At 51.9% G+C, this 21764-nt stretch overlaps 3 protein-coding genes across 7 annotated transcripts in view; 2 read left to right on the top strand and 1 right to left on the bottom strand.

Moving 5' to 3' along the window:
* The window catches only part of LOC130680727 (RIMS-binding protein 3C-like), a 245384-nt gene that overhangs the window by 104436 nt on the left and 119184 nt on the right, over nt 1-21764 (top strand). The window lies entirely within an intron of this gene.
* Nucleotides 1-21764, bottom strand: part of PI4KA (phosphatidylinositol 4-kinase alpha) — a 103919-nt gene that overhangs the window by 39590 nt on the left and 42565 nt on the right. For all 3 annotated transcript variants that reach the window (XM_057491952.1, XM_057491951.1, XM_057491950.1), the window contains exons 18-19: nt 20636-20804; nt 18963-19013 (exon numbers count right to left, since the gene is read on the bottom strand). In XM_057491952.1, the coding sequence (XP_057347935.1) occupies nt 18963-19013; nt 20636-20804 (220 nt within the window). The remainder of the gene's footprint in view (nt 1-18962; nt 19014-20635; nt 20805-21764) is intronic.
* SERPIND1 (serpin family D member 1) lies at nt 4042-14677 on the top strand. 3 transcript variants are annotated; one of them, XM_057491966.1, is made up of 6 exons: nt 4042-4237; nt 7172-8067; nt 11151-11424; nt 13088-13232; nt 13827-14026; nt 14132-14677. In XM_057491966.1, exons 1-5 carry the CDS (start codon nt 4122-4124, stop codon nt 14016-14018), a joined length of 1623 nt encoding a protein of 540 aa, XP_057347949.1. In that variant the 5' UTR covers nt 4042-4121; the 3' UTR covers nt 14019-14026; nt 14132-14677. The 3 variants fall into 3 exon arrangements, with proteins under 3 accessions (XP_057347949.1, XP_057347948.1, XP_057347950.1); XM_057491965.1 differs by having other exon boundaries at nt 4043-4237; nt 13827-14677; XM_057491967.1 differs by lacking the exon at nt 4042-4237 and adding an exon at nt 6568-6717 and having other exon boundaries at nt 13827-14677.

Genomic DNA, 21764 nt, shown 5'->3' with positions numbered 1-21764 from the left:
ATACACCTCCTTGTTAACCTGCAAGGACACCTCAACCAGGGGGAGGGAAGAGCGGCCCGTCCAGCCACAGGAGTATCAGGCCCAGAGCCGGGACTGGGGAGGGCGTGGAGTGCTGGGGGAGGCGCTAATGAGCTGGGGCTGGAACTCAGGTGACAGCTGGGGCTGGAGATGAGGTGACTGCGCAGCCTCATGGGTCAGGGAGAAATGGCTTTCAAATCTTTCCCAGCAGTACTCTTCAAACAGCAGCCTTGGGCAGAACTCCAATACATAAAACAGGCACAGGCAGAGGGGTGCAGGTACTGGATGAGGGGCTGAAGCCCCCCATCCCTGCTCCAGATGGCGCCTGCCCAGCACGAAGCAGGCAGTGACTCGGCAGCTATGTGAAGAGGTTAAATTTGTGCATGACACCTGCTGGACTGATCCTCACAGAACCCTCGGTGGATGTCGAGCCCCCACAGAGTGACAGTCAACCTGCAGTGAGGGGGGCTTGCAATCCAAACACTTATAAGCACCAAGTATGGGCCAGGTCCCGGGCCAGAGATGTGGAAAGCAATTCAATAATATGCATAAAAAATGCTAAATATCTCCATCATTCCACCTAGAATCCCATTTCTAGGAATCTATAAAAAAAAAATGATTCAAGCACAAGAACATTGTATCAGTTGTTATTATACAGCAAAATAAATAGAAAGATACTAAATGTTTACCTGAAAGGGGCATTTAAGTAAGTTAGTCTATCAGAAATCATATTTTCTAAAAATATTTTGTGACACAGGTAGAACTTGCAATACGTAAAATGAAATTCAAAATGTGTAAGTATGATACAGATTTAAAACACATGTATATAAACACAGATAAAGAAGGGGAAATTGCCTGACACATACTAAGGATCGGTTCTGGGTTGGCAGGAGTCTCTACCTTCTTCCTTAAAGCTGTCTTCCTGGAGCTCCGCCGCGGTGCTCCTTCCACAGTTACAGGGAGGGCACAGGGGCCGACTCAGGGCCGGGCAATGTGCTGCACGGGAGAAGGAACAGCTTCCCCTCAAAAGCTACCACGATGCTGAGTCCTGGGGGAGAGCTGGTTGAGACAAGGGGGTGCAGGGTGGATTCGGGGGGTTTCTAGTTTGCCAGTGGCCACGGATAACAGGTCAGAGATTAAGAGGCTGTGGGGCTGACTGTCTTTAAGGTCCCAAGTGATGGAGGAGGCGTGAAGGGGTTCCCGGACTGCAGCCTTGGCTCGGTGTGGGAGGTCTATGTGGCCAAGGGTTTCTGGTGTCCTGTAAAGAGACCTTGCCTTTGGTGGTTATGGATATGGTCAGGCTTCCAGAATGCTTTGCTCCAAAGGGAATTAGAGGCCCCAGGTAACCAGGAGGCCCAAAGTGGTTTTGGCACAGGTGAGAGGAAGCGACTCTCAAAAACCCACCTTGGATGCGTGACCCTACTCCTCTCCCTGTGCAATTCCTGGCTCCCTCCTGAGAACCTGGGCTTGGCAGCGCCCTGTGGGTTTTCCCCGCTCTCACAGCTCCAGACCTGTCAGCCACCTGCCAGCTGCAGCAGCTCTGGGCCCCAGGAAGACTTGGGTGGCCTAAAGTGCTCTGAAGCACCCTGAGACACAGTGGAGGTGTGGCTGGTGGCGACTGCGAGCAGGACACATTCCTCTGCTCAAGAAGAGACAGACAGCTGTCGGGAGGGTCTAGAGTGGCCAAAAGGAACTAAGGGGGTCCCACCTGGCCCCAGGAGAAGAGGGCAAAGGGTAAAGGAAAGGGTTATAAGGTAAGTGATTTGCTCTCCTCTAAGAAGATCAAGGTCAAGGGGAAAAGGATTGAAATAGATAAAGAGGAGTCTAAAGAGACAGAACAACCAAATGTACTGCATAAACCCCGACTGGACCCTGCATTAAAAAAAAAATTTTGTTATCATTAATCTACAATTACATGACGAACATTATGTTTACTAGACTCCCCACATCATCAAGTCCCCCCCCACACCCCATTACAGTCACTGTCCATCAGCGTAGTAAGATGCTGTAGAATCACTACTTGACTTCTCTGTTGCACAGCCCTCCCCGTGCTGCCCCCCCCCACATTATACATGCTAATCGTAAGGCCCCCTTTCTTTTGCCCCGCCCTTATCCCTCCCTTCCCACCCATCCTCCCCAGTCCCTTTCCCTTTGGTAACTGTTAGTCCATTCTTGGACCTTGCATTTTTAAAAAAGCTATCAGAGAAGTCATGGGAAAATCTGACCTGGCCTGATGCCTCATGAAGGAGAGAAGGGCAGACTCCCCACACACAACAATGGCGCCGAGCGAGACACGGATTCTCCGACAGAAGAGACACAGCTCCAGTGCCTGGTGTTCAAGTGCTGCAACATCCTCTACAACTCACGTCAAAGACTGCAGGAAATCCCCCCAACATACACACCCACACGGAACTAAGCAGATATGGCAAAACAGTAACTTTCATCTAGATGGTTGGCATATGGATGTACATAATTCAATTTCCAACTGCTCTATTTTAAAATTTCATAATAAAAAGTTGGAAAACACACCTAACAACCATGAGGAAAGCCTTGGAATTAGAAAAACAAAACACAATGGAGCCCATGTGACAGAAGGCACTGCCTTATAGCAGGGGCCAAACTACGCACCTCTAATGGGGAACAGACCCAAAATGTCCAAAGTGCCAAGGACTGAAATCTAGTTTTTTCAACAGTGGGTTACATGATCAGATACCTAGATACACAGGAAACATCATTGGTTACCAGTTTGAAATAACCAAAGTAATACACTCTCCTAAAAAAGACCCCAACAAAGTAGCATACAGAGCGAGGAGTGAGGCTCTGCACCTGCCTCCCTTACATCCACTGCGAGCTGTGCCACCTCCAGATCTGTTCTGTGGATAAGCCACGTCTGGTGACAGTGGCAACAGCCAGCGCTCACTGCACGTCTACTGTGCTCCACGTGCTTCCCGCACAGTCACCGTCTCGTTAATTCTCACGACTGTCTCACACAGCAGGTCTAAGTGTCATCCTCATTTCAGAGGCAGGAACATGCTGGGTAGGAAGTGGACTTCGGCGGGCGGCCCGCATGGTCTGGGTGGAGCCCAGAGCCAGCAGAGGGAGCGGCAGCCTCAGAGGTCTGGAGGGACATGCAACCCACAGTGAGAGCAGCAGGTGCCCAGGCTCCCTCAGGGGAACGCAGCCAAGCCGGCGCGGGCTGGCCAGCAGCAGATCGTGCGGACTTGGCAGGCCTCTCTGAGGGGTCTGGACGCAGGCAGTGGCCTCCCCAAGCCTGCGGGAGAACACCTATGGTTGATCAGGAACGACGGAGGTTCTCGGAAACACCTAATGACCAAAGCTACCAAGCGCTAACCAGACCCAATCCAGCCATGTTTTCGGGCCAAGAACACAGTGTATGGCCCTTTACAGGGCAGAGCTGCTCAAAATGAGCAGAGCACAGAGGAGCCCTGAAGACCCCAAATGCCACTCTCACTTTAGAAGGTATCCTTGGGTGACAAAAGGACACTCGCGGGTATTGAACTCAGTGAGCAGTGCTCTGCTTAGCTGGTCTTCCAGACAATCCAGAGTATTCTTACAGTAACATTTTAGATCACAAAATTAAAAACAAACAGAAAGAATGATCACAGCCCCATGGGTGGCCATGAACGCCTAGGTGGACCAGAGTTTGGGGTCCGTAATTCCCTCTGTCCACTATAGGCAGGAGAGCTGCCTGCAAATCCTGGCAGAGAACACAGCAAGCAACTCCCACTTAAGAGCGGGCTTCTCACACTGCAGGTCACCAGTGTCATTCTCGCCCTCCACCTCCCACTGAGGAACGCGCTCACAGGAGATGCATCAGCCTGGGGACCAGGGCCAGGTCAGGGGCTGCGACCCCCCCGAGGGAGAAGGCACAGCTGGGCAGATGAGGGGCCCCTCCAGGGGCGCCGGGGTTCCAGGGTGGCCTCGGTGAGGCCCCCTCGTGAGCATGTCGACATGGTGGCAGTCCCGCATGCAGAACGCCAGCACGGCTAACTGGAGTGGGGGAGTCACAGGGCACCCGGCAGCGATCAGATGCGGCTGTGGCTTTGTGCTGACAAAGCCAGTTGAGTGCTGTTTGATTTGGGATGTGTTTACTCTGGGAAATATGCAACAACAGCTCGGCACCAAAGTTCACACTGAAACCCCGCTGGGGACCTTGGCTGATTCCACCTCTGCAACACCACTTCTCAGAAGCACGGAGGTGAGTGTGGTTTCTAACATTTCTGCCAATTGTAAATTCTCTCTGGTGGTTAGACATGAGTAACTGGTGCATTTCTCTATCAAACTATGAATTCAAAAGCAAAGCTTTCTGTACTATTTTAGAAGTGGGAAAATGTTCTCATTTTTAATCTGCCTACTCTAAAATGCTGTCAGTCACATTACTGGGACCATTGCCAAAACTGGATCAGGAACCGGACTAGAGAAATATTGTACCTGTGTTAAATTATTTGAATGGATAACTGTACTGTGATGATGCATGAGAATATCCTTGTTCTTAGGCATTTTTCCCTGGAATATTAGAAGTTAGAGCAATACAATATAAGTGATGTACTCTCAAATGGTTCAGGAAAAAAAAGCATATATGTATGCCTGTGTGCAGACCCACTTATAGATACATATATATGTGGAGAGAGAGTGTGATAAAGCAACTGTTGAAAACACAAACCTGGTGAATCTGAGAAAAGGGTATACAGCGGTCTATGCTGACCGACTTTCAACTTCTCTGTTAAGTCTCAAGTTATTTCAAAACAAAAGGTTTTTGACACTGCAGGCAGTTACTCCTCTCCCACTACATCTCTTCTGCTTGGCCTGGAGATGGCAGCCCAGGACATAGGTGTGCAGGGCTCATGTTCTGTGCATCCCCCGCACCATACAATTAGCATGAGAAAGCACATACGAAATCCCCAGAAAAACAAGCTTTCAAATGATTTGCCTTTAAAAAATATTGCTTCTCTTCTAAGATAATAATCTGGATTTAAACACATCATAGTGGTCATTTTAAAGTGTCTTGATATAATTCTTGCTATACTAAATGGCAAAATAATAGGAAGATTTAACTTTTAGATCCTTAATTTCAATTCCCAGAAAATATCAGAGTTTTCTCTCTGATAAGGGAATAATGAAAACTATTTTGGCTCTTCACCATTTAATACAGGAACAGGGTATGAGAAGCTTCCAAACAGACTACCTGCACCCATGTCTTCACCTCTGCTTGCTTATCTGGTCTTAGATTCTTTTCCCTGGACTCTTATTTATTCGCGTTTTTTTTAACCTTTTTTTATCTGAGAAGGATACTTTTAAGTGCAGCCTACCAAGAAGTCTTCCACCAAATTGCTGACTTTCTTCTTTTCTAACTTTTTATAGTTTGCCATCAACACTCATGCCCAGTTCTGTTTGGAAACTGGGCCCAATTCTGCTTGCAGCCACACACATAAGGAATTGTTTCACGCGTGTAGGCTGCATGCGCGGCCCTGCAGCCTCGGCTGGGTGCTGCGGGGTGCGGGTGCAGCAACACAAAAGACATTTTTAAAGTCAGAAACTATGTTACATTCCCTCTCCAAAATGTGCACAAGTCTCTCAGTAGTGATTAGAACAGCATTTGAGATGATTATCTTGGCAGTACTATAGGGGAAGCCCTAAGATGGGAGACTGGAGCAGAGAAGCCAGTCCTGGCGCTCCAATGCAAACAGGCAGAGCATTCAGCGCCAGCAGATGGGGCAGGGGGGTTAGCCCACATGGTTCGGTCTCGCCACTGCCACTTACAGTGACACACGGCTCAGTGCCCGGCCTCCAGCAGATGCTCCATCAGGACTAGACGGAGAGCTCCGCAAGTGGGGCATCCACAGCCACGCCCCTGGGAGGCCTAACACGTCGGAGCCAGCAGCTCTCACCCGCCATTCTGGGCCTCGAATATCTAACAGGAGACAGCCACACACACCACACACTTAACTAGTAGACACAGTGCCTCTTTTGGGGTGATCAGAAGTGGCTCTGGGATCATGTAGGATGGTAGAGCACTATACTGCCCTGTCCTGGCCAAATACGGAAGCATAAAATAATAGCTCATCTACCCAGAACGCAGTTAATAAGCAGGAAGCAAGCAAGAGAAAGACAAGGCCATTTGGCAGGCAAAACTGATTTGAAAAGCTGAGGCAAATCCCTCCATGGAAAATGGCAGAGATGAGTAGACAAAGGCAGGCTTAGCACAGGGTAGGTATTAAAACTTGGCTGTGAATTTAAATAAAGGGAGTGCCCAGGCCTTTAGCAAGAGCTTTCTGAGGCCACCCTCACACATACCTAACCCGCTGGTGAGATTATTTCTAACTGTTGCAGGAAGCAGTCAAGTTGAAAAGATTAGCAGCTCCTCCTGAAGCCATGGGAGGCCACTGGCAGGTGCAGAGGGGAACAGAGCACACCTGCAGCAAGGTCCCTCCAGCCCCCCCGGGCTGCCAGAGGAAGAGTGCCATATTTTATGCAAACCAAACCACCCCAAATCACTACACAGACCTTGCTTATTCGTAGGATATTGTTCTCAGAAAGCCTGGCCCACTCACATTTCAACATCTCCACTGGAACCCCACTTCTTGGTGAACTTCCTTGACCCTCCTGGCACTCCGCTCCTACCACCGGAGGCAGAGCCCCCCCCAGCCTCGCTTCCCCACCTGCTGTGGCAGCACCCTGGTGAGAGACCCACTTTATTGCATTTCTGCCCCCATCTGGCTGGCTGGCGAGTCCCTTGGTAGGGGAGGCCTTGTGCCTCCCACCTAATACGTTGTTCGGAGAAAGAAGATGAAGTTCAGTGAATGAAAGAAAAAGAGACTCCCCAGGGGTGGGGGGGCGGGGCATGAGCCCCCAGACTTCTAGCCACTTACAGTTCTACAAACCTTTAAAGACGGGATTCTCATGTAGGGGCCCACGGATCCTGCAGGCAGTTTTATGAAGCCACACAAAATGTTAGGTATCTGTCCATCTTCAGCAGCTTCTCCTAAAGTCCACAATCCTGAAACAGCTACGGTCCAGGGCTCCCAGGTGGAGGGCATGTTCCCGCGTCACAGCCGCCGGGACCCGCCACCCGAGCACTCTGGTGGCGGGCCTGCCAGGCGGCCGCTCACACGCTGTTGCTTCTCTCCCTCAGCTCTAGTCCTGCCAAAATGAAAGGCCCACTCCAACCCCTCATCATTTCTCTCATCCTAATGTCTGTGTGTGGGAACAATGGCCTGGCGGGCCGGCTGGAGAAAGGAAGGGAAGATTCTAAGCCTGCATCTGACCAACAGGGGCAGTTAAAGAGCAAAAACCTAAGCATGCCGCTTCTCCCCGCTGACTTCCACAAGGAACACACGGTCACCAACGACTGGCTCACAGAGGGGGAGGAGGATGAGGATTATCTGGACCTGGAGAAGATACTCGGCGAGGACGACGACTACATCGACATCATCGATGCTGTTTTGCCCACAGATTCACACACCAGCCTGGACAACATCCTCCATCTCTTCCAGGGCAAGACCCGGATCCAGCGTTTGAACATCCTCAATGCCAAGTTCGCGTTCGCCCTTTACCGGGCACTGAAGGAACAGGCCCATCCTTCGGACAACATCTTCATAGCCCCGGTGGGCATTTCTACTGCCATGGCGATGATCTCCTTGGGCCTGCAGGGGGAGACCCACGAGCAAGTGCACTCCGTTTTGCATTTTAAAGACTTTGTCAACGCCAGCAGCAAGTATGAGGTCATGACCATCCACAACCTCTTCCGTAAACTTACTCATCGCCTCTTCAGGAGGAATTTTGGGTACACGTTAAGGTCAGTCAATGACCTTTATGTCCAGAAGCAATTCCCAATCCTGGATGACTTCAAAACTAAAGTAAGAGAGCACTACTTTGCTGAGGCCCAGGAGGCCGACTTCTCAGACCCTGCCTTCATATCAAAAGCCAACCACCACATTCTGAAGCTCACCAAGGGCCTCATAAAAGATGCTCTGGAGAATATAGACCCAGCAACACAGATGATGATTCTAAACTGCATTTACTTCAAAGGTAAGAAATAGCTTCGTATGTCTTAAGGCAGGCTTGCAACATACCCTTTTAGTACGCAGGTGGGCTGAACACCGAGGATGTATTCTAGCTGATTCGTCTGGGAAACCAAGACACAAGGTCAGCTCACAGGGACAGGGAAGGTTATGAGGAAGTGACGGTGTCGCTGACCTTCACTGGATCGCCACCACAACCTCGTGAGGCCCTTACTGTTAATGGTGTCCCCCACTCTGCAGACGGAGCCACCGAGGCACAGAGAAGACAGACAGGGCTCCAAAGGGCACACAGCCGGCCAGGGGCAGGGCCACTGTGGCCCCAGGCAGGCCACTTCTAGCACTTTGTTAAATTGGAAGAGATAGTGAAAAACCTTTTTAGCATTTGGCCAGCCTGGGTTTGAGCTTTTTTTCCCTTCCCTTCCCAATGATCAAGGATCTGGGCGAAAGGCTGCAGGAAGAGGTCTGGAAGGTGTTCAGCCCGAGTGACTGACATGAACACCCGCAACTCCTTTCCGGGGATACTTCTGCACTAATGGGCAGGCAGGGGTGGGGAAATACAGTATTCTAGAGCAACTGTTCTGGGCCAGGCAAGAAAGGCTTACGGTGGACATTCCCCCTGACCCCTACTACACACTCACAGGACCTCTGGTATCCTAGAAATAAATGGGCATAGACTTCTAAGATCCAGTCCTCTTTTAAGACGCCCTCACTAACAATATCACACATACCTAGTAGGTGATAGACTGGAATCTGCAGTCGCGAATGAGCAGAGCTATAGATTCCAATCTATCACATGGATTAAGGCTGAAGAAACCTTTACTTTACTGTGAAAGCCCTGAGAGCTGGGGACTCATACCACAACTAGTCTTGGTGTCACATGATCACTCTCCTCTTCCACCAAGAACTAGAGGTGCCAGCCAGGAGCAGTCCCCGAGGCCTGGGAAGCCCTGCTTCCTGGCTGGTTAGTCCTGGGGAGGCAAAGGACAGAGGCCCTCTTCCGGCTGCTACGGGGCAGTGGGCCAATGCCCCCCATCCTGCCAATGGACTGCTCTGCAGGCTGAGGCAGCTGTGCCAGGCAGGCATTCTGCCAGATGGGCAGAGCAGAACTGAAGAAGCCAAGACCACAGGAACAGCATGGAGCTGACTGGGCCCCTGGGCTTCCCTTGCCAACGCCAGGCCTGGTGATGTGTGGACCAAAGGCTGAGGCTCCAAGAGGCTTGTTAACATGCTATGTACGTGATGAACATACATACACGCTTTTCATTAACAGCTGTGGGTTTTAGAAGCGAGCAAACCAGAGACTATGCCCTGACCTCACCATTCCTCATTCGTGTGGCCTCAAGCAAGTCACTGGAGTCTCTGCGACTCCATTTCCACCCCTTTATCACGGAGACGATATCACCTGCTCTGACTGGGCTGTGGGCGCAGTGCAAGATAGTGGTGCAGTGCTGAGCCAGTACGCATGACGAGATGTCACGGGGGACGGCAAGAGCTCAACAGTCGTGAATGAGCAGAGCTGTAGATTCCAATCTATCACATACTAAGTAGGTGTGATATTGTGAGTGAAACTTATTTCACTTCTATGAGCAATTAACCTACATTCAGGAATGATGTTAGAAGGGCCAGGGGAAGTAATCTGGGCAACACAAAGGCCTGGGTCCTACTGGTCTGTGGGGTGCCCCCGGAGACCAAAGCCTCTGCATTAGGCTGGGCGTGTTCAGGAGCAGACCCCCACTGGCAGAGAGCCACCCCCACTGGCAGGGAGCCACCCCCACTGGCAGGGAGCTGGAGAAAAGACAGGGACATTGTTTATAATGTCCTGAACACGGTAAGCAGTGTCACACCACAGGGTAAAGGTGGCAACTGTATGTGCTCGCTTCCCCCTATGGGGATGACCCCTTAATTTAGTGCTAGGAATCAGAGGGATGATTAGTCGCACCCAGAAGCCGAATTTTAATTTCTAACCCCCAAACCTGTTACTAATTTGATTCTAATTTCAATGTTAAAACCACTTTGTAAAGCAAAGTAAAAACAGAGGTTGGGCCTCAGGAGGCAGTCAGGAAAGACGACCAGGAGACATGGGACAGCTCCAGCAGGACCAGGAAAAGCAGTGACATGCGTGGTCCGCACAGCCCGGGGCAGAAGGGGAAGCCCTCTGGGTATCCAGGGGGTGGAGGCCAGGGACACTGCTCAGCACCCTGCAGTTCACAGACAGCTCCTCACAACAGAACTGCCGCGTGCGCAACAGGCTGAGGTTGAGAGGCTGGGGGCGGCCCAGCTCCCATCAGTTTACACCTCGTCCCTTGGAACCTCCTTCCTAGCTCAGCCCGAACGCTCTGCCCACCAGCTGGAAACCTCCAACAATTACTCTGCTTCTTTGCACTTCTGTTTACTCACCCGTAACATGGGGCTAGTTACCAAAAGCACCCACCTCATATGGTTGCTAGAGGGCAAAATGAGGTATACAGGGAGGCAGTTAGAAGAAATCCTGGTGCACTGCCAGTTCTTAACTCACTCATCCCTTACTCTTAGTTACCAGCATCTCAGAGCTAAAACAGACACATACTTACTCCTAGGTCTAGTGTTACACCAAATCTGAAGTGAGGGTGCCCTGCTAGTCCCTACAGAATCGCAGAGGGCGAGGGAGGAAAGCCATCAAAACAGAGCTGCTATGAGCTCAAAGCTACTCATTTTATAGCTGAATAAGTAGAGGTCCAGGCAAGTCAGGTGTCTTGCTAGGGTCAAACTACCAGTTAGTGTCAGACTCTAACCCAGAATTCATTCCAGTCTAACCTCTCAAACCATATCACACTCCCTACAAGTTTGCTGGCATTCAGACCTTCTTAGAATCCTTTACAATAGTGGTTCTCAAAGTGTGGTCCCTGGGCCAGGAGCATCAGCAGCTCCTGTGAACTTGTTAGAAATGCAAATTCTCAGTTCAAACCAGACCAATGGAATCATAGATGCTGAGAGTGTGCCCTGAAGTCTGAACAAGCCCCCCAGGGGTTTCTGATGATGCATGTTCATGTGTGAGGCCCACCGCTCCAAAATTGTATTTTAATAAAAGCCCTGTTCCTGTTGACTTTACAGGATCCTGGGTGAATAAATTCCCAGTGGAAATGACACACAACCACAACTTCCGCCTGAATGAGCGAGAGGTGGTCAAGGTTTCCATGATGCAGACCAAGGGTAACTTCCTGGCAGCAAACGACCAGGAGCTGGACTGCGATGTCCTGCAGCTGGAGTACGTGGGGGGCATAAGCATGCTGACTGTGGTCCCCCACAAGCTGTCTGGGATGAAGACCCTCGAGACACAGCTGACGCCCCAGGTGGTGGAGAGGTGGCAAAAAAGCATGACGAACAGGTACTCTGGGTTGAGTGTCTGTTCTTTTGATCTCCAGGGGGCCAGGGGAGCCTAGGAGTACTTGAATCTTGGTCATTTTAAGAAAAAGGGAGCTATATGCATCAAAATCCACGAACTGCCATATTGGGCCACCCTGTTAATTCAGCCCAAATTTTCTGCCCAGGGAGGGGCAATCAGGGCATCTGTGAGAAGCACACTGGCCCCCGATATGGCGGTTTCAGGAGTCAGGGACAGAGGACATAAGCCACTTACCAATGATCCTGTCGCAGCCCCATACTCTGTGGCTCTGTCACCCGTAAAAGCCGCATGATCGTAGGGCCTGCCAGGGGCACAGTGAGGAGAAACCAGAAGCGTGACGCGAGCACCCTTCCGGGCCCAGCATCCAGGGGGTTCAACAAAGATGAGCTCCACTCCCTACCCAGGAAACCCCGAGGTCCTCGTAACCCAGTAAGGACACCTCCTTCATGATATTCCCCTACTATTATTTATTACTCCATAGTCAAAACTACAGGTTTCAAATATTTACTATGCTTATCACTGGATCACAGCAGAGAGAACAGAGAAGTCACACTTCTGTTTCACTGCATACTGGATATGCCCACATTAAGAGGAGAATCAGGTTTAGGTCTCCTTCCAGGACAAGAATACAAAGGAACGCCACAAACAGAAGCAGGCTCTTGGAGGAAGGTATTTGCCCAGAAGGCCAAGGAGTCACCAAGCCATGTCAATTAGTCCTTAAAAATGGCTCTCAGTTCTGCCTCCTTCCTTTCCTCACGGCCTGGGACTCCAACCTCCGACGCTGGGCCAGGGGAGGCCTCAGCGGCCTGTGTGTCCTGCTCCTCGGTCCACTGCAGCACTGGCCACGGGGACGGCGGTCCCGAGACCCCGTTCCCACCTCCTCTTGTCATAAACCTCTGTGGCCATCCCGCCCAGGACAGAGCCCAGCTTCTGGGCCCACAGACAGCCCCATCCGGCCTTGCCCAGGGAGGGGCAATCAGAGCCCCCACCACACTCCAGCTTGACCACAGCCTCGCGCTCCCCAGGCCTTTGCTCACACAGGAAGCCAGCCTTCCCCACTTCACATATGTGAGTCGCGGCTTGCCAGAAGGAAAGCCCACTCCTGAGAAGGGGCCGGGCGTCTGATGTCCCTCTATCCCCAGGAGCCCAGGACTCGGCCCTGTGGGTCCCCCTGCTGCTGTCCATCCACAGGGACCAACTGCACTGAGGCAAGGCTGAAGAATGTCCGGTTCTAGCTGGGGCCTGAAGGTCCTCTTCACAGGTTCACTGGCCAGTTAGGTCCTTGATCAACAAAATAAGAAACACCCGAAACCAGGGACCCACATGAGAATGATTTTAGGCAGCTTCACACTATAAACCAGGAACAGTGCTGACGACCTGGGAGGCAGGACAGGAACCACATGGTACCCAGGAAATGACCCACAGCAGCACCCACCTCAATCTTCACTGGATTATACAGATGGTTTTCTAAAATCCTCACGGATGTACTGGGATACAGATTATAGGAAGTGCAATGTCATTTCTGGGGTAAATGCAACCTGGGGTGTGGGGAACGGGTAGGTTGCAAACATTTGAAGGAAAAACATGACATTAATTCTAACTCATGGGTCAATAAAACTGGACCCCCTTTTTCTTCTCCAACCAGGACTCGAGAGGTGCTTCTGCCTAGATTCAAGCTGGAGAAGAACTATAACCTGGTGGAGGCCCTGAAGTCAATGGGGGTCACAGCGCTGTTCGACACCAGCAGCAACATGGTGGGAATCTCAGACCACAGGATCACCATTGACCTGGTAATCTCTCCCTACCTGCCCTCTGCACCCGTCCCAGAGTGGGCCCCAGCTCCGGGCCCTCCCGCCCGGCCTGACTTCATAGCTCCGGGCACAGGGTCTCCCTGACGCTGAGTGGGCAGGTGGTTGACCTCGGGGAGCAGCCTAGGAGCAAGCTCCCCTCCTGCTGACATCAGAGAGAGAGGTGCATGCTCAAATCTGTAAAAGAGAACCCCCAAACACTGAGAGGCCCCGCACCACCTGCACACTGAACACAACACACCCACGCTAGACACCCTGCAAGGCACAACTCCAGCCCCATGATGCAGACCTGGGCCGCACCCCCTGGCAGCGTACCCAGGGTGAGGAGACGGGGCTTGGGGCCACTGTCGTGTGGGCAGGCCACTCACAGAGACCACGTTAGGTAAGTACTGTTTACACAACATGGCCTCCAAGCAGGACCACCGCCCTGACAGGTGCCATGGGAGCTTCCTGGTCATTGTGACCTTGTATGTGGTCTTCTGACTCCTTCGCTGTAGGTGGGCAGACACCACTCTACCCGTTACCCTCGGTGTGCTCTGAAGGATTCTGATAGCTTTGCTTTCCGTTTTGGAACAGTTCAAACACCAAGGTACCATCACAGTGAACGAGGAGGGCACCCAGGCGGCTGCAGTGACCACGGTGGGCTTCATGCCGCTGTCCACCCAAGTCCGTTTCACCGTGGACCGCCCCTTCCTGTTCCTCATCTACGAGCACCGCACCAGCTGCCTGCTCTTCATGGGGAGAGTTGCCAACCCCACCAAGTCTTAAAGGTGGAGGTCTGTGCATCTCAGGGGTGTTGGGGGCACTCTAGAATGGTAATGCTGTTTCCATTCTAACAATGAGAACAGAGACGTTTTGGCATCACATCCTTTGTGGTTTAGGTACCATTCTGAAATCAAGGCCCATATACAGAAGACATTTACAAAAGAATGAGAAGCTCGCTGGAATCAATTCTGCAGTGACAATGCCATAGAAGTTAACGTACCTGCAGCGGGTCAGCTGTTACCTGGGGAGGCGGTAACATACAGACCCTCCCACCTCCTCAGAGCAAACCTTCAGAGTCCCCCCTGGGCACCTCTGTCCCCCGTGGTCCCCATCCTTGACCATCTGCTCTATTATGCAAAGCCTTTCTCAACCAGAGCTCCACATCTGAACACAGAACACAGAAATGAGCTGCACAACTACTTTCTCACCTCTCCCAGGGACGGTGCAAGACCAGCACCATGACTGCTGCCCACGAGAGAAGCAACCTTGTGACATTCAAGGATGCCCTGGGGGTCAGGACTGGCTTCTGCCAAGGCCCACCTTCTGAACTGATGATAAATGTCATTTGTACTCCTATTTTCACCTCACTGCTGCCAGAGAACATTGTGTACACATGGCCACGTCTTCCACTCTAGAGATAAATAAATATCGCCACTTCTGTGTATCTGTTAAATTCTATTTTCTGAAGCTCAAATGACTAAGAAAGGCAAAATTCAAAATAGCTGACATTCCCAGGAATGACAGAGGTTGCAAAAAGCGCCCCAAGTTCTCCACAGTGACATATGTGCCACACAGCAGGACACATCTGGGATCAGGACGCATGCTGCTAGGTCCTGGGGGCAGGGAGGCTGCGGATGGGGCTGAATGGGGATTCAGGAAACCCTAGTCTTCACCCACCCACTTCAGCTTTCATCTCTGGCTGCAGGGAGACCCTCTGATGTGCTCCTGTCGCGGGTCTGGTTTAAGAAAGCAGGCAACATCTGAGGAATACATTTCCAGGCAAGACCAGGGCACTCCAGAGAGGCTGCTCAGAATTCAGGAGTGTTGGCCCCTCTGCAGAGCTAGGGATGATGGACAGAGACAGGGAGAGCACCCCAAGCGCTGTGCGTGAGGCTGTCTCACTGTGACCCCCCCACCTGGCAGGAGGGGCCTTCTCTTCCCTGTTCTGCGGAGGAGGAAGACCAGGCTCAGCAGGGCACTAATACTGCCCAAGGTGCCATGCAGTGAGTGGTGGGGCCTGGGTTCAAGAGCACGGTGGTGTGACTCCAGGGTCCTGCACGGAGCATGTCACAGAGGGCTTCTGACCCAGTAAGCCCACTACTAGTCATGGGGGCAGCAAAAGGGCAGCACTAGAGCTCCCTGATGTAGGTGGCACAGTGATGGGAGTGCCTGCACATTATCCCCAGGTCCTCACTGGCACCACTACCACCTCCTTTCTGCAGCTGGAGAAACAATGAAAGGTCCCAGAGGGAAAGTGATCTGCCCCAGGCCTGAATTCAAACCCAGGCACTGCTTTTCACAGCTAACCCTCTCCACCTTCCTACACCAGGGCTACCCCTCCAGGATCTACTGACTGGGACAGGGTTGAGGCCACATCCTTCCCTGACAACCCTCCTGACCTCCCAGTAAGCCCTGAGGATGCTGCCAACCCCCCTTGAGTCCCTTTTCCAGCCCACGTCAACGCTGTTCTCGCCCGGCCGTCACCCTAAGCGTCTCATCTTGCCACTGGCTCCTCATGCCCCTCCCATCCCTAAAGGTATCGACCTCAAACAAATGCCAGTAGCCCTTTGCCATGTCTGTCCCTTACCCAAAGACAGCAGACTCGCTTCCAATGCGGCACCCCGCTCTGCTGCAATCAGCCTGGGCTCCCCCAGACGCCACCCAGCTCAAGGCCCACCAGGCTCCATGCTTTCCATTCACTAACATCTACTCTGAATGCCGGCAGAGCCCCTCTTTCAGAAACTAGCTGACCCATGTTTCAAGTCAGAACAGTGTTTTTCAGAACACAGACCTTTAGCTAGGCTCCCTCGGTTCCAATCCTGGCTCCAGCACTTAATAGCTGTGCAACACTGAAGCAAGTCCTGTGCCTCAGTTTCCCCATCTGTAAAATAGGGATGATAACGGCACCTGCCATGCAGGGCTGTTGGGATGACTGAGCTAGTGCCTAGATCAGTGCTTAGTGCTTAGCAAGAGTTAGGTAAGGGTTTTTTGTTACTGTCTTCATCTGAGAGTAACCAGCCTAGGGGGTCCTAATAAGTGGGCTGTGGGTGGGCCATGGGTGGGTTTCTCTCACTTAATTTCCTGAGGTTAAATGCGAAACAGATTGCGTTTATTGTGAATAGATGCATTTCTATGGAGAGAAAGTGCAGAGCTTTCAAAGGGGTCCATGACCCAAAAATGTTAGTCTACAAATCTCATTTCACAGGCACTGAGAGAATGAGTAACCTGCCCAAGGCCCCGGAAGCTCCTAGATGGCAAAGGTGAACTAACTCTAAGTGACGTGCACGTATGTTTTCAGCAAGAGGCACATCATTCTAAATCACTACATTATGACACTGGGGCAACCAGGTCTCCAAACATTAGATACCTTTCAAAATGCTTAATTATCTAATGGGATAGACACCAAAAGAAGCAATTTAATCAGTGTTTTTTCAGAAGAATTATTATTCACAAAATTGCAGAGCAAAGATCGCCAAACCTCAGCAGGAGGAGGCTCAGAAGTCACATGACCTGCCCTCCCACACCTCCCTCCACCTCCCAGGGCCCCTGAGGAGTGATCCACTCACACCCAGGCTTCCTGCCCCAAACCCACAGGGCAGGTCCATTCAACCAAGTACTTCAAGACACTCTGTCATCAACAAATCCGAAAGAGAGTATGCAAAAAACAAAAAGGAAGAAAGAAAAGATAGAAAAAAACCCGCAAAACATTAAATGAGCCACTTTGGAAATTGGTTTCTCCCAGAAAGTCCAAGGGGCAAACCAGAAAGCACACTCCAGGACCCACGGTCTGTGTGCTCTTGGTTGTGCAACAGAACCAAATATTTGTTTCCTCCCCCATAATATAACCATTAACTTTTGTCAGAACTACAATACTTATGCTATTCATGGAAAAGGTTGCTGTGGCAGAGGAAACATGAGTGTTTTAAGTGAGTATTTCTAGCCTATCCCTGCCCAGCTGGGTACTCCCCAGCTCTGTGGGCACAGCGGGCCTGGAGAGGCTGTGGAGCTCAGCCTGGAGCCGACACGCAGGACCACGTGTCCAACCCTGGCCTGTGCCCTAACACCCATACGTTCACAACCAACCTCACCAGCCATCCTGCCCCAAAGTGCCCCTGTAGAGTTCTTGTATGCATTTACTAAACTCTAAATGACAACTGCTACATACGTTTTGCTCACAGGCACACAGGTCAGAGAATTCTGGTGTTCAGAGGTCCCAGAACTCCGATTCGAGTGTCACTGCTAGTGTGCCCAAACCTGCCATCCTGTGGAGCCTGCCATCAGCCCTTCCTGCTCTAACAGGCTGAGACAGCACAACAGACTTTATGCCTCTCACCTTTCCCTCTGGGCCAAACAAAGGGTCCATGTGTGATGGCACTTCCAAACACACACTAGTTAATATTAACTATAGAGTGAAAAAGTTATGCTTTTAAAAATTAACCAGTGGGGGTGCTGATAAAAAATACCATGACAGAGAGTCTTGTCCATCCTCAAATCCTCAAACGGCCCTAGGAGAGCACCTGACCACAGGTACAAAGGTGGGAAGGGTCCCAGGGGAATGTGAAAAACCACAGGCAGGCAGTGCAGGCTCAACCCCGTCCCGTAAAGCACCCCCAGAAGAGGAGACTGTCCTGACGTAGACGTGGCAGGGGGCCAAGTGACCCCATCACCCTCCTCAAGGACAGGAGAGGAAGGTGACCTCGAGTGCCCCACTGAGACATCTCGGAGGGAATAATGAGCAAGTCACTGACTCTTTTCCATCCACCTTGGAAGCTAAAACTGGAACCCCTAAAAGTCCCCTGCTTCAGAATGACAGCCACCCACACTTGAATAAGTACAGAAACCCCTTTGCTGAGATCAGGGAGGCACCCCTCCCCTCCTGCCCGGACTCTGCGCCCTGGGTGGGCCTGGCAGCTTGGAGGTCATCCTCTGGTTCCACGTGAAGGGATACACATGCGAGTGCTCAAAACTGGAGCTCCTGGGGACGGGGTGGGAAGGAAGTGGAAGGCAGAAGCAAGAGCTCAGTGAGAAGCCAGAGACTCACCAATGAACACAAATACCAGAAGCCGGGGTCCTGGCTTAGGACTGGCAGCCGGGAACAATGGAGAAAGGGAAAAACAACTGGAAAGGGCGCCGGGGAAGAAGCGGCTGCAGGCTGAGACAGGCTCTCTGCCCGACGGTGCGGTGCCTGCGGCAGGGGTGGGGCCTGTACTGCAAGCTGCCCACCGGCCAGCCGTGGGCGGGTGTGCCCCGATGTGTGACGGGTCCCCTGTGCCTGCACCACCCCCAGACTTCACTACGGCTGCAGCTCTAAGCACCAAGCACCAACCAGAGGCCCCAGGCCTCATCTTCCAGAAAGGGGCCAGGGAGGAGGTGGAGGCAACAGCGGCCTGGCACTAGCCAGGGGCCCCAGGACAGGGCATGAGACGCAAGAGTCAGACCTGGGAGCCACAGAAGAGGGAACTGAAGTAGATTCCTGGTCAGCCTGCTTCGGAGATGCGTACAGGCGTGGAGGAAGGGAATGGGGTGCTGTGGCCACGGCAGGCGCGTACCGATGGGCAGTCAGACAGGAGCCGGCGGGGTTGACACAGCCACACCTACAGAACCATGCAGCCTCGCCACAGCGTCCTGCTAAGGGCCTGGCTGTGCACCACCAGGCGACACTCAGGGTGTGAGCACAGGATCTGAAGGCTGAAACCCCTCGGGGGATACATACGCACACATACTCACCACAGCTATTACAGGAATGAGTACACCCAGGTTTCCCGCACTGCTAGAAGCCTAGAAAAGAACAGAATTGAGTCACTGACAAACATGTGTTTCTTTTATTTAAAAAAATAAAAATGACAGAATACAGTGTTATATAAAGCTGGAATTCGTCAATCTCCAAGAAATGATGAGAGAGATGTAGAAGGAGATGTGTAAAGACGCTCACCCAGCATGATTCTGGCAACAAAACAATGGAAATGTCAAACAGAATGATTTCATGAATAGGGAACCTCTGTTTAATTAAATACCATGCAACGGCTAAAAAGACAGCTTTCTGAAAAATATTCAGTCAGCTTAGAAAGTGCTCATAGCAAATGGTAAATGAAAACAAAATGAGAATTTAAGAGTATGCTATGATATAATCCCAATTATATAAAATAAATATATTTGCATAAAAAATCTAGGAGGAAATCTGTCAAAATGTTAACAATGATTGTATCTGGGTAGAGGGTTTATGGGGGCTTTTTAGTTTATAATTTAGTGATTTCTGTGTCTTTTCTACAATTACATACATTCTTTCTAACGCAGGGAAAAATAACTAAATAAAAGGCAGGTTCCAAGGCTAGACACACAAATGTGGCTAAACTAGTTGATCAGCCAAAGTTCTAGAACCATGCATCTAAGCTCATCCAATTTATTTTTTGTATTAACAAAAACAGTAGCAGAGGGCACTGAACACCCACTGTGTGCTGGCATCGTTCCAAGTGCTTCACATGCATTAACTTAACCTTCAGGGGAGAAGATGCTCTGAGGAGCTTGCACCCTCCTACTGCTCAGAGGCGGGGCAGGATCCCGAGCCCTGCCTGCCCCTAAGGGCTTCAAGGCAGCATGATGTGGGCAACTACTGACAATCACAGCTCCTGGTCTTCCATGGCGCCCGCGCCGTGTCTGTTTACTTCCCTAAACCCAGCACCACCCAGAACAAGGGTTAGGAAACTGAGGCCCACGGCCAAATCTGACCCAATGATTGGTCATGGCAGCTTTTAGGACGCCAGGGTAGGGCTCGGTAGCTGCAGCAGAAGACAGACTGCAGAGCCTAAATAAAACATGTACCATCTGGCCCGTTATGGAAGAAGCTGGCTGACCCCTGACCCAGGTACATAATGGGAGAACAGTGACTCTCTGGGGAAGGAACAGGGAGGGAGGCAGGAGGGAAGACAAGGAACAAAGGTGGAGGCCTGGTAGACGGTGGGCACTCACTTGGCATGTCAAAGGGGTGCGAGTGGCTAGGAGGCTTAACCTGCCCCAACCTCCCTAATCTGTCTCTCTGAGGGTTTGAGCCCTGACATTCTGTCTGTCTCTGTGGACCTGTCTCCTCGGATGGCCTGAGGTTAGGTCAGATGCAGGTCTCATGCTGTCCCCATGTGCTCATGACAGCCTCACCCCCTGGCTTCATGATGGCTGGGTGGAGGGAGGGAGGGGTCTGGGGAGCTCACACTAGGCTGCCGTCGCCTCATCACCCTGGCCTGGGGAAGCGGGGTGACAAGGAAGCCGCGTTCTCCCAGACCCGGCCAACACTCTGAGAAGGAACCTCTACCCTTTGTTCATGCTCTTCACCAGATACACTCAAATCACTGAACAGAGAAAGTGCTATATGTCACCCGGTGGTGGCTAGAGACAGCGCGGCCCCCCACCTTCAGGGCGGGCCCCTTGTCGCTGGCCCTCTCGCTGGCGCGCTTTCCCTCCAGCCCCAGCTGCACGAACAGCTCCAGCAGGTTCATGAGCAGCTCGTCCACAAGGTGCTCCTCCTGGATGTTGGCTGCAATGTTGGCCAGGGCGTTGATCACTGCCAGGGAACAGTGCCTGGGGATGAGAGGAATGACAGCTGCCACACACAGCGGCTGGCACTTCAGGGATGAGGCAGGCTGCCTCCCCCTGGGCCTCTGGGCCTGTAAACAAGGGGCCCCCGGAGGTGGTGAACACTGACCCCTGAAGGAGAGTCAGCTGCTGATGTGACTGTGACCCTCTCCTGACACATATTAAGGGTCCTGGGGGACTGTTTAGGTCCCAGGGATCAGCACGTGGGGCACCCGAGGGTCTCAGGACCCTTCCGGCTGAGTGATGAGGGCCTACTGCATGAAATCCTGGCTGGCCCCTGCTTTTCCCCTCAGATTACTGGTAGCCTTAATTCATCATCACCACCTGTAAAACCTGTCTGATGGCCAGCTTCTTCCCCGCATTGCCTCCCCACTGGATCCGATGTTAGTATTAGCTTGCATCGACACTTAGGAAGTGCTCAGTGGCCCTGGGACACCCTGCCTCAGGATCCCCCAGCCCTAAAACACCCTGGACACAAGGCCACACCATCCCCTCAGCCAGACACCACGAGCCAGCGTGGTGGCCAGCCTTCTGAGGGTGCTGGGGGCAGCCAGGGCTCGCCACTTCCGGGCTGTGCAACCCAGGGTGAGTGGCTTGTCTTTGAGCCTCAGTTTCTTCCTGAGTAAAACAAAGACAGTAACTCCCTCCTCACAGGGTGTGGGGGGAATCAAACCCTCCATGTGAAGCCCTAAGCATCCCATCTTGCCCCTAGAAACCAGAGCAAACGGCAGCTGTGATGTAAGTTCCCCCTTTGCAGAGCGGGAAGTAAATGCTGATGAAGTAAGGGCAAACTAGCGCAGTGAACGCTGCCATCAGTGAGGAGAGGGCAGATAAGAAAAGGCTTTATGGGTGTAGAGCAAACTGGTCAGAAGCAGAAAAACTGGTGGCATGGAGCAGGGTAAGTGCACACAGCAGGGACTGAGGGGACATAGCCAGCGCCATATG

The sequence above is a fragment of the Manis pentadactyla genome, chromosome 14, assembly GCF_030020395.1.
Source record: "Manis pentadactyla isolate mManPen7 chromosome 14, mManPen7.hap1, whole genome shotgun sequence".
Lineage (NCBI taxonomy): Eukaryota > Metazoa > Chordata > Mammalia > Pholidota > Manidae > Manis > Manis pentadactyla.
The sequence above is the reverse complement of the archived record's forward strand: the minus strand, read 5'-3'. Positions and strand labels throughout refer to the sequence as shown.